The following is a 16,365-nucleotide window of genomic DNA, read 5'->3' as shown; positions in this document are numbered from 1 at the left end:
GTGCAGTCCAACATTTTTTAGAAAAAGTCCAGCAGTTAGTGACTGTCAATAACTGCTGCTGCTGCTGCTGGAAGGAATAATGATAATCACGAGTTTAGTGCACATGATGATGTCTGGTAAAATGTGACGTTTAGTGGGCAGAGAGCATGTTGGTATACAGAGTCTGAATGTTTAACGTTACTGTGTTATTATGGCTACACATGCACTGATGTGTGTCTTTTGGTTCAACTTTCAGACTTTCATTTGCAGTTTTGTTTTGAACACTGCAGGAAAATTATTTAAAACTTTTATCCAGCTCAGGATTTAAGGAATACAAAGTCCCCCGAAAGCTCCTGATTTTAAAATAACAAAAACATTAAGGTTATTTGTGTTTTTCATACTGTATTCATTCATTAATTCATTCAACTGTTTTACTTCTTGTAATTTACATATTTTATGTAAATTGTATTTCTTAACATTAAGGTCTAAATACAGAAAATCTTCACACTACAAGGCGTCTTCATCGTCCTCACAGAAGTAACAAAAATGGACAAATAATCAGTTTCAGCTAAAAGTACTCAAATTTGTTTAATCAAGTACATACATTTTAGAAGTACAACTTGTACTTTTATACAATTTTATATTGTAAAAAATGCTCCTTTTCCTCGTGTTGAAAGTGTCTTAACAATAGAGCATTTTGAAGGAATGGGAGAAACTTGAATTGTTCACACTGTAGAAACTTTGGTTTCACCAGGCAGCGCCAAAAAACAGCAGACAATACAGAACCAAACAACATAATTTAAAATACATAAATACACTAGAAAATTGTTGAATAAAGTGAGAGAAGCACTAGGTTTTGTCATGAAATTCAAGCTAGGTTGTGTATTCAGCATCCTACCTGCGTTTTGCAAGAAAGACTTATAAATGTAAAATATTAATTCACAAAGTAACTAATAACTACAGCTGTCAGATGAGTGTAGAGGAGTAAAAAACACAGAACTAAGTCTAACAATATGAAGATGATCAAGTAAAGAACAATCACAATACTACTTTAAAAGCTACTTAAATATTAAATAAAGCACCACTGAAAGTTACTTCCTCGTTTATGATACTAGACATCATTTAAATATCAAATAAGGAATTCAGTCTTTTCATTCTGCCACTGGTGAAATAATGCTGCGCTGCTTTCATTTTTCAAGTAAAACAAAACAAGGTATATTTATTTACAGGTTAATTCTTATATTTGACACACTGAAGGAGCTCACAAAGAGCATTTAAAGATGAAAACAGTCCTGACTTTCAAGACAATTTCTGCAGGACAGGACAGACTAACATGTAGAAAAACAAATTCACAACACACACCTAAATATTCCTATTTTATTCCTATTTCATCACAAGAGCTGCCGACTGTTCGACACCGTGCACATATAACTTACATTATCAGATACTAATTACTTTAACATATATTCCTATCAGCCCATCAGAGGTGCGGAAACTGTATTCTCTGAATGGGAAAAAGTGTTTAAATTCAAGGCCAGTGGGTTTAAAACTACAGTAACAGTTTTGGGAAAGTGATAACATCACATGACATTTGCGGAGGGACAGCCGGCGGCACAAACACTTTCAAATTCAGGTTCACTTCCCAATGTGCTTAAAACGCAAAGTAAAACAAGAAACAATTCACAGGACGTAAAAAGGGATGTAAACCCGTAACACAAAACTGTACTCACATCCTCTAAAACCCACTGCTCAAAATGAAACTACTCCCAGTTTATTATAGAAAAAGAAAAAGATATTATGTTGATAGTATGTTGTTAAGATAAGATACTTTTCCAAAAAGTGCTTTACAGGATAAGATTCAGCTGTTTTTCCTCTTTCTGCATTTGAATCACATCGTCAATCTCAACCACAATCACATGCTCTGCCTGTGACCTGCCGTCATCATGAGATTTATATCTTCCCATCCCTGTTGTTGCTCACTGTGTTATAATTTAAGCCGGCAGAAACGCTTACTTAAGCAACTCCACGCGAGGTTACAGTGTATGACCTTAACGAGTCATAGATCACGGCCGGGTAAAAATATAACAGCGGTTTACTCGTCTGAGTGTTTACGTCATCACCGTGTTTCACTACGGCTCACGTGAATCTGTGTCCTGCTGGTGAACACTCATTGTGTCTGAATTCACTCTGTCAGCAGACACGGGCCATACACATTAACAAACAGGAAGTCAGTCTTGGTTTTATAGCTGTAATAAAGCTGTAATGGATTTAAAGACTCTGGTGATGTTAAAATAATTAGGTGCTGCCTTATTTCAATTTGTCCATTATGCATTTCTGAGTTGATTCAATAAGTATAGAGGAGTCTTGTCTTTGGAGGTTTTCACATGACAACACAAACCAGTGAATCTCTTGGTAGGGAAGTTCCTTTTATTATAGTTGTTGTTCCTGAAATACTGAGCCTCTGGTGTAAATGGATCCATTTTGAAGGTTTGTTATTGGTGTCAGGTTTTGTATAGTTAGAAACATTATCTTCAGTTAAAGGGTATTCCACAGAATTAGTATTGTACTGTTAAAACACAGAGCTATCTTCCTGTTTATTCCACACGTTCTTCTTCCTTGTCAAACTCATGGATGCATTAAGGAAAACTGGATACTGCGTTCAAAGATGGCGTCCGTCCATCCCTATGAAAGTTGCTCAGGGGTGCGTGAAGCCAAAAAAAAATTTAAGCAGGCTTCCTCACACTTCCATATTTTTGGGCCCGTTGAACATGCGCACTAGAGTCCTTCCCTCTTTATTCAACCTTTTATAGTCACTCCTTTGCTAATGATTGTGTGTGTGGGAAAAATGCTTTTTGGGCCAGTTTGCATCATGTAACGGACCTCGAAGTTGTAATTACATGGATTGGCCAATCAGTATGTACTGCATGATGAATGATTAAGTACGCCATAACATCTCCAAAAACATCACAGCAAATTTCCTTTTTTCCTATTTGGATAAAATGACCACATATTGGGAATCTAATGATTACTTTCTCATCTGGAAAAATACTGAAACTTCATAAAATGACTTATCAACAGCTTTTAGCCTGGCTCAAAATCTCCACCATTGTGCAGTCTGAGGAGATGCAATGCATTCTGGGGCAGTTGAGTATGTCCATACTCTTGTTAATCTAGTATACATCTGGGCATTTCTTGCAAACACAAAATACACATACTATGCAGTTGTACTGCGCTACAAACTCAATTTGATGTCACATTTAGTACGAATAGTACATTAGTATGCGATTCCAAACACAGCCTATGCCACTGCCTGGTGCTGTTCCTGGGGGCTTCGCCAAACTCTGGAGGCTACACTACCCACAATTCAACTTGACCGCTGGCGGCTCAACTGCAGATTCGGGTCTGTTATGCTAGTGGTGGTTAGTATAGCCTCGAGCTGCTAGCCTCAAGCTTACTTGACCACCACATCCCCAAATTTTTGACATTTTCAAACTTGTGGTCTTCAGCTCCAACTGATGTTGCCTTTAGTGACATCACTTGAGGCAACTGATCAGACTTCGAGTGGCTTCCTCTGAAGCCACAAAAGGTTTCATGTAGTAGTACTCCCCAAGACCTGATTTTGACAGATTTTGATGTGTGGAGTTTGGTGGAGTTCCCCTTTAAAGGAATAGTTTGGAAACACACTCATTCACTTTTCTGACAGAGTTAGATGAGATTGATACCACTCTCATGTCTATATGGAAAATATGAAGCTGCAGCCAGGTGATGGTTAGCTTAGCTTAGCATAAAGACTTTAAATGGGGGCACCATGACAACAAAAATCCTATGAAGGGGTGACATGGTTAAAAGGTTTGGCAACAACTGCATAAACTACAGTCTGACAAAAAAAAGGTGTAGCAGAAATATGTTTTTTCTTATCATTTCATGACCCCTAAAATTTATCTCGCAGCCCTCAGCTGGGGTCCAGACCCCCAGGTTGGAAACCAATGACTGAAATCAGGAAGTTGTTGTATGTGAGAGGGACGAGAGTTTCACTATTACTCATGGCATATGAATTCTCTCTTCTGAAACTCTTTGCAGTGGAATGTGACGGCAAGTCTCCACAACTTCATGCACTGGAGTTTGTCATTTATAGACATACCGGCTGGTCTGGGGAGCGTGATGCAATCTGTCCGTGTCAGTGTGTGAATGAAAGAAAACACTGTCATCCAGAATAACTGTGTTAGCTGACGCATTCTTGAGTTCTGCTCACAGTTTGACTGAGTTGTTTACTGAAACAAATTGAAAGCTATTTTATTTGTAAAATAAATTCATAGGCTGAGCGTCACAGACAGTTGTGCATCCACGCAAAAAAACCCTCTCATCCAGACCTTTCGATTTTTAAATTCAGTACAAATTACATGCTGTTATTTCTTGTCCTTTTGTTTTTTTTTTAAAAATGATTTTCCACAAGTTTTTATTGTATTTTCATTGTTTTTTTTTTCTTTTGCCCATTTGTTTTTATCTGTTCTGTTCTTTTATAAAGATATAAACTACACTGTGTGAAACACTGAATTAAATATTTATTCCAAAATTTTCAACAACTGGCAATAATTAAATTAACTTCAGAGAAAAACAAAAACCTAAACTGGCTCGTGAACAAGTATACTGTTTTGTATACTGTATGTAAAGTGGCGAATACAAATAAAGTTTTACATTGTAGTTTTTGAACTCTGAAGCTACCTGGATATTGCAGAGTGAACGATGTCTTCCAAACAGTCCACCTGAAAGAGAGAGCAAGAGGGACAGTTTGACCTGTGTACTAAATGTTTTACGTAACACTGACTAAAAAGAAAAATGGTAGAAAATCATTTTTAACCTCATCTTTGCTTCTCTGGAACGCTTATCCAATAACTGATAACTGATAACTGATGCTGCAGAAACCTGGTACAAGAGCTGGCTTGTAAAGACTCCAGAAAGCTGCCTAAAAATCAAAACACTTACACCTCCCTGTAACTTCAAGACCGATGTTAATTATTGCCTTATAACCTGCCTCAAACTACCTGTTTGCTTTGCTGTAAAGTTTCTGCAGGAGGGGACAGACTAACAAGTAGAGATACAAATTCACAACACACACACACATCTGGAGGGCCTAAAATATTTTTTTCACAAACAAAGACACTGTGCACATAGAACTTACACTATCTGATACTAATTACTTTAACATATATTCCTATCAGCCCATCAGAGGTGTGGAAACTGTATTTTCTGAGTGGGAAAAGTGTATAAATTCAAGGCCAGTGGGTTTAAAACTACAGTAACAGTCTTGGGAAAGTGATAACATCACATGGCATTTGCGGAGGGACAGCGGATGGCACAAACACTTTCAAATCCAGGTTCACTTCCCAATGTGCTTAAAACGCAAAGTAAAACAAAGACAATTCACCGGATGTAAAAAGGGATGTAAACACGTAACACAGAACTGTGCTCACATCCTCTAAAATCCACTGCTCAAAAATCTCTGAAACTTCAAGACCGATGTTGATTACTGCCCCATAACCTGCCTCCAACTAGCTGTTTGCTTTGTTGTAAAATAACATGTATCCTCAGTAAACCTATCCTATATAAACACACAATAAATACATGGAAAATAAATAAAATGAATGCATAAATAAATATATTGTGTACTTCTGTATGAATGTAAAACTATCACAGACGTTTGTCCTCCTGCCTAACCACGTACAGTACACCACCTCAGTTTTACCTGTTTGCCCTCCTCTCCCACACTGAGGTTCTTGAGCTCGTAGAAAGTCACTTGCCCGTCATTGTCCCCAACCAAGATGCTGTCTGTCCCTCTGGCAAACAGCAGGGACGTCATCTTCACACCAGATGCAGCAGGGCGCACAATGATTGGGTCCGAGCTAAAAGGAGAAGTGTGTGTGTATATAGTGGACACACAGTTATTTCCGGCTCATGTTTAAATCAGTGAAAAAGAGAGATAGAGAGTAAATGAGCTCAGGACAGATCCCGCTCAATCTGACTCACATGCTTGAGTTCATGTCCCAGATCTCCACTTGTTTTCCATTAATGGCTGCAAATACTGTGGGCCAGTTTGGGGACCATCTGACGGTGTACACGGCCCTCTCGGTGGAGCCGAAGCCCAGTACAGGGGTCAAGTGGTCCTGCTTCCACAGCTGGATGGTCCAGTCAGAGGAACAGCTCAGGAACACATCGGGACTGAATGGAGACCATTCAACGTGGTTCACAGGACACTGAGAGCCAGCAAGATGTGATATGGAGTGAATATACTGCAATACTCAATATATTTTACAAATTTTCCAATTTTACTAATAAATCAAATGGCAGTAAAAGGGCAGCAGCATCACTGAAGTCAACACATACATGTTTTTTGTAAATGGGAAATGACTGAAGGGTCGTGGCTCAGAGCTTTAGTGCATTTTGTAACATCTGAGGTTAGTACTACGAGTTATCTGGCTTCACTGTTTTATAGCCACGGGAAACACTGATTATACTACAAACATTTAATATATTTCTCTTATAATATATGATCATGTTAAACTGCTATTCTGTGCTTGTCACTTAATGTGTATGCAATATTTATGTCCATATTGGAAACACGTAGACATAATGACAACACTTTTCCTCACAGATAGTTGGATATAATTACATATTCTTCTATATATCATGATTTGTCAGTCTGAACATTTAAAACTTCTTCTAGCAAGTTTTGTGCTCGGTGGCAACAGAGCTTGATTTGGGTTCAAGGAATCGATGGTGAGACTGTGACTGTGAAACCCAAAGTTAGCCTGTCCTGTTCTTTTGTGTTATAACCTCTTATCAGAGGGAGGTGATGGGATATATGGTCATTTATCATGTGAGCATTTACATATTTAAAATATCACTGAGTAAAAAGTTTATCCAGAAAGACTTACAAAGTGCGTTTGATAAGTGTCCAGAAAATACTGACTGTTGGAAAAGGAGCACTTGTGGATGAGGCCCTCCCATGTGCCCGCCAAATAGATGCTAGAATCCTGTTGGTTCAATGTGATCCAGGAGAGACATATATGTGAATTATTTTGAAGTCATTTGGAAGTCATAGAAAGAGATGATTACTACTATAACTGCCTGGATGACAGAACAGCTTCATACCAGCTGTGACAAACTTACTGTTGGATGGAAGTCAACACACAGACCAGGAGTCGTTCCTGACAACACGTTGTCCGTCTTCTTCTTGCTGCCTGCAGCTTTCTTCTTGCCGTCTTGAATCCTCTTCAGCTTCATCAGGTCTAAGAACACACATGATTTTACAGAAGATACAAATATTATGATTCTGATTATTACTGCGTTAAATCACTGCAATGCTATCAATTCAAGTGCAAGAAAATACTTGTTACAGACTTCATATGAAAGAATTCTAACATCATTTTTAAATTCATTGGAGAGATTACGATACCAAAGTGTGTGTACTGCTACATCTTGAACTTTGTTTTTTTTCCTACTTTTTAAACTCAAAGCTCATCTAAGTATGTTGTGCTACTAAATTATCTAAAAGAAATTTTCAAATGACGTTTCTAGTATATTTTCATAACAGTTATGTCAGTGGGTTACAATACTGAACCACTGTTTACTTGTTAATCTATGTTTACTGTAGAGTCTTTATCATTATATGTGTAAAACTGTAATTACACTGTTGAAATCATAGTCTGTTGCTGACCACAGTACCTATGCAGTCAAGACCATTGCTGTGAAGGAACCACTTGGTAATCCTGCCATCTGCTGACACAGAGACAAGAGATTCTACTCTGTCCTCCCCTGATAATCTCATCTCTTGTCTAGTCCAGTTGACCTGCCACACTGGATGCAAGTGCTTTTTGGAACACTTGCTACAAAAGCAAACAGAAAAGGGGTTTGGTGCAATAGTACCAATTTTTTTTCAGTGTGTAATGTAGTGTGGGTTAATTTCCATGTTCAACAGTCCACACACACATACATAAAAGCTCTCACCTGCTGGTGGCGACACATGCCTTGTTTTCTCTAATTTGGACACTGTAGATGGCTACAGTACCGTCATACATCCCAACAGCCAGCCGGTCGGGGTTGTTGGCTGAGAAATCCAGGGATGTTACACTACTGTGACAGCGGAAAACACGCTCCGGCCACTGCACAGAGGACACATTACAACATTTTGAATCACTGTCACTCCTGCATGAACTAATATCAAAACATAAGCATTCAAAATATTTCCTATTACCACACAATCTAATTAGCCAACGTAGAGCACTGGAAGATGATGGATGAAAGTAAATGGAGGGCAAAAACCATATAAATATACCGTAAGGTTTTTGAGGGACCAGCAGCAGATTAGGCCTCTTTTCTGATAAGCAGAGTCAAAGTCACCATAGCCCACAGCCAGGAGATCCTTACAGAGAGAGCAGAGTACAGACAGACATGTTGAAGTCAAAGGTGAGACATCTGATTTTAACAAGAAGCACTGGATTTGAGTTTTTAAGACTAGAAGCAACAGAACCATAAAAAAGTATATGTTTGATCACTGACTCCTGAAATTCTGCTACTTGGCATTGGTCGTTTATTAAGTGTCTGTGGTGTCCACATCTTACCATAAAATCTGTAAAATACTTCCTCTCTCTCAGTGTTGATACTGATACTTCAACTCTGCCAATACAGAGTAGTAATCCGATACCTGTACTCTCTACTTTCCCAAAATCTTAAAAATATTTACACCCCGCTGTTTGGCAGCGTTACCAGGTTCTCCTTGTTCCAGGCCATGCTGGTAATGGTGCGTCCTCTGGTGAGCTCACAGCTGAAAGCCCAGAGAGGTTCCAGAGTTGGAATCGGAGAACTCTCCTCATCCTCCTCGCCCTGCTCCTTGGTCGCAGGCTTCACCATGCAGTCAGGGTCTTACACAATAAACACATTATTACGCAGTATATTATACATTTTACAGCTGACAGAATTTAGTTCTAGTAAAAGCAAAAAGGTATTTGAATTTTAACCCATCGACTGGTGCACCTGCACCAATGAAGCAAGCAAACAGTAATAACCTGACTTTACCTGCAAGAATGGGCAGCTGTCTGTAAGCAGCCAGTTTGGGTTGAAAGACTTCTGCCACGATGCTCCGCTCCATCACTAATAAGCTGTGCTGGAATGACTCAGACAGCATGATCTGCTGTGGGTCTGGCTCAGCATTTAAACTGGTTCCACACATCTGTATTTCGAACAGTGAGCTAATGGTACTGCCTGAGGACAAATACGAGAAGATGATGCATACCTGTTTAGTATATTACGGTACTTGATAAATAGCAAAAAATATTAAAACTTTCAGAATTTATATTATTGATTAGGATAAACTACTATGAATGACTTCAGAACAGACACATTTGTTAATCTTTAGATGCCTCCAGTCTAAAGTACCAAGAACTGAACATTGATACATTGAACATTGATTGAGTCAGTGTTGTCCCAGCTACTGTTACCTGTGCCGAATGTGCTGCCGCTGCTCTCTAGACCTCTGCTGGTCTTAACAGTTCCCTCTGGATAGGGAATCTTCTCATTTTCAAGGGTATTATTTTGTTCACAAAAAGAGTCATAGATATCCCAGACCGTAGCCATTGCGCCTGTGAACATGACAAACTTTAAAATTTGTAAGCCTGCATCAATGTGCTGGTTCTATGTCCACAAACAACCTAGACTGTAATTTAACTGTCGGAAGTTGGAAAGCCAACTGCAGCAATCTGAATAAACAACTGATTATAAATTAGAAGTGTTTATTTTCACTGAAACCACCTGACATCAGATAAGAAACACTGTAAAAAGGAAACTTAGCTACTGTCTTCAGAGGTTAAACTTTGGACTTGATTGTAAACGCCATGGTTTGAATGAGTGACTTACTGCCAAGTTCAGGTTTAATTATTGTTGACTGAATGAATAAGTTATTGCATTCAAGCAGTGTGAGACTCTTTGTTTAAAAGGTTTGCGATATCTGTTACAGCTGAGAGGCTCCTGTTGGGATTGTGAAGTGGGAATTAGTAAAATATTTTATATAAATTGTTAGCTTAAAGTTTGAGTAAACTACACTGTCCTGTCTAATATATTCTCTTTGATTACTACAACTTGAGAAATACACATTAACAAAAAAAAGTACACAAAGAGTATAATTAAGCCTTACCTACATCCACCTTAACAATCTTATCGCTCTGGATCTCTTTGTTTTTAAGTGCTCCGTTGAATGTCCACATTGATCGCGCTACATACTTATCATTGCCCATTCTGTTCTTGCAAAGCTCAGCATAGTCAATGTTTCTCTGTCTGTAAGAACAAGGTGAAAATATCAACAGCTTGTTTCAACCAAAGAAAAGTACTACAAGTTGCTGGCTAGCATGTCTGCACTGACTTTAAACTTTTTTTATCTTTACATACACTGTATCAGTACATGAAAAAGACAATCCACTTCCTATGCCTCTTACACTTTTTAGATTATACACTTTAGATCTTGCGTCATATCAAAGAAAAACAATCAACAGAGCCAATTACTCACTTAATAGCTTCTGCATTATCTACATCCTCTGACACCAAGGTATTAGGTATATCCAGCAGTGAAATGGTGTCTGTCTCAGAGAGGCAGATGTGGACTTCCTCATCCAACATTTCCTCTGTTACATGTTGTTTCATACTGTCTTTTTTCTTCTGTACTACTGGCAGAGAACGAAACATAATAACACAAAACAAAAGACTCAAAATCTGCTACAAAAATGTGTCATTCCATCTTGTAGGCATGCTGTAATTATATTATGCTACAGTATATATGGCAATATTGTTTTGCATATAAGATAACAGCATATTTTGTCTATGAATGATTATATTAATGTTAAATAAATGGTGAAGGATATGCTGGTCACCAAGATGAAAGATTATAACAAAAAGAGTGATAATGATAAACACATATTTTTTATAAGAAATTAAACAAATAAATAGTAACCGCATGGAGCTGGTGGGATGTTTTTCATGTCCAATTTGAGACCGCTATCCTCAGTGTTCTTGGTCAGTGAGGCTTTGGTAGAGTGGCTGCTCCCAAGAAAAGAGCTGCAAAACAGTGTCATTACTGCGTCATTGTACATTTTCAGTGGTCAGAAATGTGTGTTTAGATTTTATCTGCTACAGCTACATAGACACAAAACAACAAGCACATGGAGAGATTATACTGGATAATAATAAAGTAAAATTTGCAACAGATAGAGTTAAAACAGGACCATAAATCATAATTTTTTAGTGACATTATTTCACAACCATCATCTGTATATCATCAATAAATGGTAAACATGACCACGGAGATGGTGATTTGTTCATATTCAGCAGAGTTGGTGGTTATGTAATGCTTTATTTATTTTCTCTTGAATTCAAGTTGTGCCATAACAAACGATGCGCACACCCTCCATTCATCCTGTCTCAGACCTGCTGTGTGATCATCAAATCAGCTGATGTATAAGATTGTTAGCAGTTACCCAAAAGACGTCCCAGTGAAGCTTGACAGGGATGTCAACTGGTCTGATCCCGCGCTGGAAAAGATTTCATCCAGAAAGTATCTGCCTGGTTTGGGCTGTATGTCACTTGACTCGGCGTGGTACAGAGTCAGAGGAGTGACATCGTTGCCATCATCATTCAGCACCTGCAAAGAGAGAAACCAGAGCCGCAATCAGTTATTTATTTATTGTATGTTTTCCCCTCATCAAGTAAATTTTGGGGAGATATGCAGTAATTTATTTTCAATAAAACATTCTTTTTGCAAATGTGGGGAGAGAAATTTTGACTTTGACTCTTTGAGTTTTGCTGTTAATGTTTTGCTCCTGATGGATAAATTACACAAATACAAAGCAGAGAGTCTTCTGATATAAACTGCTTTTAGGCAGAATTGAACTTACATAATACATATATTCACTACGACAACCAATAAAATAGAAAATGATTTATGACTGAGTAATTAAGAGTTGTTTAGTGAGTCAACTTAACAACTGAAAGTGCTGTTTATTTCCCCATTACTTATTGTTTATGTTTATTGACATGCAAGAGCTGTCTACATCGAACTGAGACAGGCACTTTTCTCTCTAAATGCACTGTGCTACTAACTGCTCGTTCTTTTTTATCCCCTTGGGATTTATATGTTTTTAATATTTTTATTTAAGGGATTTTTTAGATATACAGTATATCTTTATCCTCTCTGTTGTTGTTGCTCTGCTGTGGGCTGGGAGGAACAGCATTTGTTTTTTTGTGTATGCAAATACACAAGAAAATGACATAAACTAAATCTTGAATCTTGAATGTGATCAACATTAATTATTGATATTGGAAGTGTTTTGTTTTATTTTTTTAATCCTCCTTCAGTCTTCAATTCTTCTTCTTCTATTATTACTTATTTATTAATGTTATATAAACTTAAGTGATGTTTATTTGTAAAATAATACAGCATGTGTCTAGCTGTTGTCACAATATTATTGTAGAATGGGAGTGCGAGGTTTGGGTAAGTTATGTAATAAGTCTGCTGCATTTAGCTATTAAAAATTACCCGAACTACTTTACTGGTGCTCTTATCCATAAATATGCTGTCTCCAGCCAGGATGGAACATCTTCGGCTTTGTGAACCTGTGAACCTTTGTGAACTTGGGTTGACACGATGCATTCCTGTTATTGAACTCTTCATTATTCGAGATGATCTAATGGAGACAACAAAACCATTAAGTTAGCATAGCCACCGCTGTGTTTCTACCAAGCTTAAACTTTATTCATTGCGTGTTGTCAAAATGACTTGTGAATCTGTGTGAACTTACGAGTTAAGCACCAGACTGGTGTTCTTCATTTCTGTCGGATGGGTACTCATTTTTGTGGTTTCCCCACAGCGGTGAAACTACTTATCTAGCTAGCTAATGCTGTCTACTTATCGTTATCTGTTTTTTAACGGCCGACAATCTCTCAACGGCTCTGAGCAACCGTTACTCTATGTTGCCATGGTAACATGACGACCCTTTACTTTCAGCTCTGGGAGACGATCAGGAGGTTGAAATTGACCAACAAAGTCAATATGTCTTTTAAAATGCTTCACGGGTTTTATCCAACTAATCATTATTTGCAGAAAGACACATTGTGGGGAGCTCAGAGAAACGCTGGTACATGTATTTTGGTTTACCCTCATTTTAAATTAGGCTACACGGGAAAAAAATGTATTGAGAAATCTCTGCTCGTAGTTAATATTAATTAATTTGCTTACTATTTTTGACCAAATTTTATATTCACAAATCAAAATTGTTCAGCAAAAAGCCAAACTTTTCAGAGCTGACTGTTGATATCACACAATATATTTCTTCTATATCTGAATGTACAAACAAGCTGTTAAAACGTATATAACTCCTCTAAGCTTTACAAGATATTTACTCAACTATTTCTTTCTTATTACAATCTTTAGTCCCCCTGGCGTGCTTGCAGACACGAGGTGCTGTAAACTTTACTTGTATCAATAAAGCTGTTATAAATACATTAATAATAAAAAATGAGGAGATTGAAACTCACTCCACACAGGTGTTATTTTCACTATTTCAGTGGTTCTCAAACGTTTTCATGTCAAGGACCCCTAAACTGACACAAATTAGTCCATGGACCCCAATCTACTAAGATTTTTGCTTTTAGATGTTTTATTATAGAAAGTCTATGAAACCCATGGCCAAAATAGTCATACATTCTGTGATTGTGTTACTTATGGATGGAATTATAGTGAGAATAAATGATTCCCCTCAAAGACCCCTGGGGGTCCCTGGACCCCACTTTGAGAACAACTGTCCTTTTTTACAACAAAGTATTGACAAATCTGTAACTGCTCCTCCAGCTCAGGTCTGACTAGTCTAACTACAGCATCTTTATGTAGACCTAGACATAATATGTGACCAGAGCAGAGAGGGAAAATGCCTTTTTTTGTTTTAAAAAATGTTATGGTGCCCTTGTTAAAATATGCAAACTACATGTTGTGACTGATGACAGACAGGAGGGTCTGATGCTTGGCTGAAGGTGATAGAAGACATGTATTTATCCACTAGATGGCAGTACTGTGAATTGAAAGTGGGATATTATGACCACAATAGCTTGCTATGGAGTACATTAAAAATACTACAACCATATCACCACATGTAGCTTAACAGCTAGTACCTCTAGTTATATTAAAAACGTTAAAACTACTGTTGCTTCTATAAAGACACCAGTACTTCATAAAATAGAAAAAAGTATAACCAAAAGTGTCCATTTGAGTTTACTCTAGTTACATCATTTTAGACTATTAATATTATTTAGAGAATTTCGTCATTGGCAGCCTAATTAAGTCTGTCTAAACGTGTCCCCTTGTGACTAAAAGCACCAGCAGCTAATGAGATTTAAATGGAGCACAACATAATTTAGGACAACTTGATCTTAAAATGTCCTCATTTAAACATGAGACAACAGAGCAAAGTCTTGACTGTTCATGCCATAACAGGGAAGTTAAATCACATGTTGCTAATACAATTAAAACAACAACAACAACAAAAAACTTAATGTTTTGACTGTTGAAAAATCCAGATTTAAGATCATTTATGAATTTTGAATTAAAATGTTAGATATTGCTTGTTTTTCACAGGGGAATGTTTTTTGTGTATATGATATATTGTGAATTTTTACCTGCAAAATTTTTATTTTAAATATTACTAATATTATCTTAAAACACTTGGGCTCTTAAGCATGAACCTAATGATTAAATATGTGAGGTGGGGATTTTCTAAGTAAATACTGTATATGATAATATATGAAAGATATATACACATAATAAATCTATAGACACACAAGTGCAACTTGGAACATGTTCACAATTCTGTGCACAGTCATGTCTCATTAATATGAGCCAGTAAGTTTATATTTCATGTGCAAGAATATTCTCATTGATGTTTTTATATTATTTAAAACTGACTAACACTATTTTAACATTAAACAAAAAATTTTGTTATACTACCATGTCCGTGTTATAGGGTTGTACAAAGTTTTTGTCATGGTTACTACTAATTTAATCCAAATAATCAACATGACTCAGTCAACAAGATCACCATTTTTTTGTACAAATTATAGAAAAAAATGTTTTTTCATACAATGTTCAACATGTCTTATTTGTTATTACCACCAAGCAGCTGACAGTAGCAGTTACACTTTATGTTAAAACTGACATGATGTTCTTTGAGGCGCAGGTTAAAAAACACTTTGCCACATTTAAACTCTCATTCACACCCAACAGCTGTATCCAGCTGTGGCTGTAATGGTAGTGTTGATTGATGGGAAGCCAGTGAGGGATCCTGACTTGATTGCTGCCACTGATTGGTTGGGATGTTTGAGCAGAAGGGGGGTTGGATACAGGTCGATAGCATCAACATTATAACCTCCTCACTGTGAAAACAAGCAGATGGAGACTTTGTAAAGCTTATATGAGGAGGAATCACATGGTTGTCAATGGAAATGATGGCAACCGCAGTGCACTGAGAATCTTCCATTAGCAACTGGGAGAAAATGATGACAAATTACAAAAAAACACTTTGTAAAAAATGAAAAATCTGACATGACACATGTGCCACATACCAAGGATGACGTCTTTATATAGACCAGAGCTCAGGATTCCCATCACATATTTCCATAGTGAATGACATGAGGATTTGTTCAGTACAGTAATCCTCATAAGTCAACACTTTTTTTTTTTTTACTGTATTTGAATGAAACAAATAACTACACAAAGTTGAATGGTATAATTTTGCTGATAAGTACATGGCAAGCTTTAGCAACAGTCTATGTGCTAACACACACACTGAAGAAGACATGAGCCTTAGACAGAAGTCTGTTTGTGGAAGTGCTGCTATGGTTTAATAAAAAGAAAAATATAGGAGAAGAATCTGAGTGCTCAGCCTGTACTTATAGCAGCAGTCAAAAGTTTGGACACACCCTCCCATTCCCTTGAATGAGAACGTGTGTCCACATGTTTGACAGGTATTGTACATGTGAATTCAACCTGACCTTTTTCCTGGGTGGGTGGATTTCAAGAGATTTAATATAGAGGCAACCAGGGCTAGAAAATAACACCCTCCAACATGTAAAAATGACAGGTAACATTGTAAAGTTACTTGCCAACTTGACTAGTGATGAATCGAGCTCTAAATATCACTGCATCTGTTTGAAGCAGGCTGCAGAAACAACCCTCATAGTCCTAATCCTACATTTCCCATGAACACTATGTTGTGACGTGTAAAACATAATGTACTGTCAGGATTGCCGGATCTACACGTGTGGAAAATACGAGATGACCCATTTTGTAGTTGGGAC

General features: G+C 37.4%; 1 protein-coding gene across 3 annotated transcripts; it reads right to left on the bottom strand.

The window, feature by feature from the left end:
- Window positions 1-4,521: 4,521 nt before the first annotated feature.
- On the bottom strand, window positions 4,522-13,132 carry LOC122986548 (dynein axonemal intermediate chain 4-like). Of its 3 annotated transcripts, none has more exons than XM_044357881.1 (17): window positions 12,819-13,129; window positions 12,557-12,704; window positions 11,499-11,662; window positions 10,976-11,079; window positions 10,535-10,691; window positions 10,166-10,305; window positions 9,474-9,614; window positions 9,052-9,237; window positions 8,743-8,897; window positions 8,312-8,398; window positions 7,984-8,138; window positions 7,702-7,862; window positions 7,147-7,265; window positions 6,912-7,010; window positions 6,004-6,230; window positions 5,723-5,879; window positions 4,522-4,742 (listed from the first exon to the last, which is right to left on the bottom strand). In XM_044357881.1, exons 1-17 carry the CDS (start codon window positions 12,866-12,868, stop codon window positions 4,698-4,700), a joined length of 2,295 nt encoding a protein of 764 aa, XP_044213816.1. In that variant the 5' UTR covers window positions 12,869-13,129; the 3' UTR covers window positions 4,522-4,697. The 3 variants fall into 3 exon arrangements, with proteins under 3 accessions (XP_044213816.1, XP_044213817.1, XP_044213818.1); XM_044357882.1 differs by having other exon boundaries at window positions 10,535-10,688; window positions 12,819-13,127; XM_044357883.1 differs by lacking the exons at window positions 4,522-4,742; window positions 5,723-5,879 and having other exon boundaries at window positions 6,119-6,230; window positions 6,947-7,010; window positions 12,819-13,132.
- Window positions 13,133-16,365: the final 3,233 nt, after the last annotated feature.

This window comes from Thunnus albacares, chromosome 7 (assembly GCF_914725855.1).
Source record: "Thunnus albacares chromosome 7, fThuAlb1.1, whole genome shotgun sequence".
Classification (NCBI taxonomy): domain Eukaryota; kingdom Metazoa; phylum Chordata; class Actinopteri; order Scombriformes; family Scombridae; genus Thunnus; species Thunnus albacares.
This window is presented reverse-complemented; position numbering and strand designations above follow the sequence as displayed.

Excerpts from the sequence above, each read along its gene's own strand:
- LOC122986548 (XM_044357881.1), bottom strand. The coding sequence starts at position 12,868 with ATGAGTACCCATCCGACAGAAATGAAGAACACCAGTCTGGTGCTTAAC. Across the intron at positions 10,692-10,975 it reads CATCCCACCAGCTCCATGCG|TAGTACAGAAGAAAAAAGAC; the intron begins GTTACTATTTAT and ends GTTCTCTGCCAG. Across the intron at positions 8,399-8,742 it reads CCTGGAACAAGGAGAACCTG|GATCTCCTGGCTGTGGGCTA; the intron begins GTAACGCTGCCA and ends TCTCTCTGTAAG.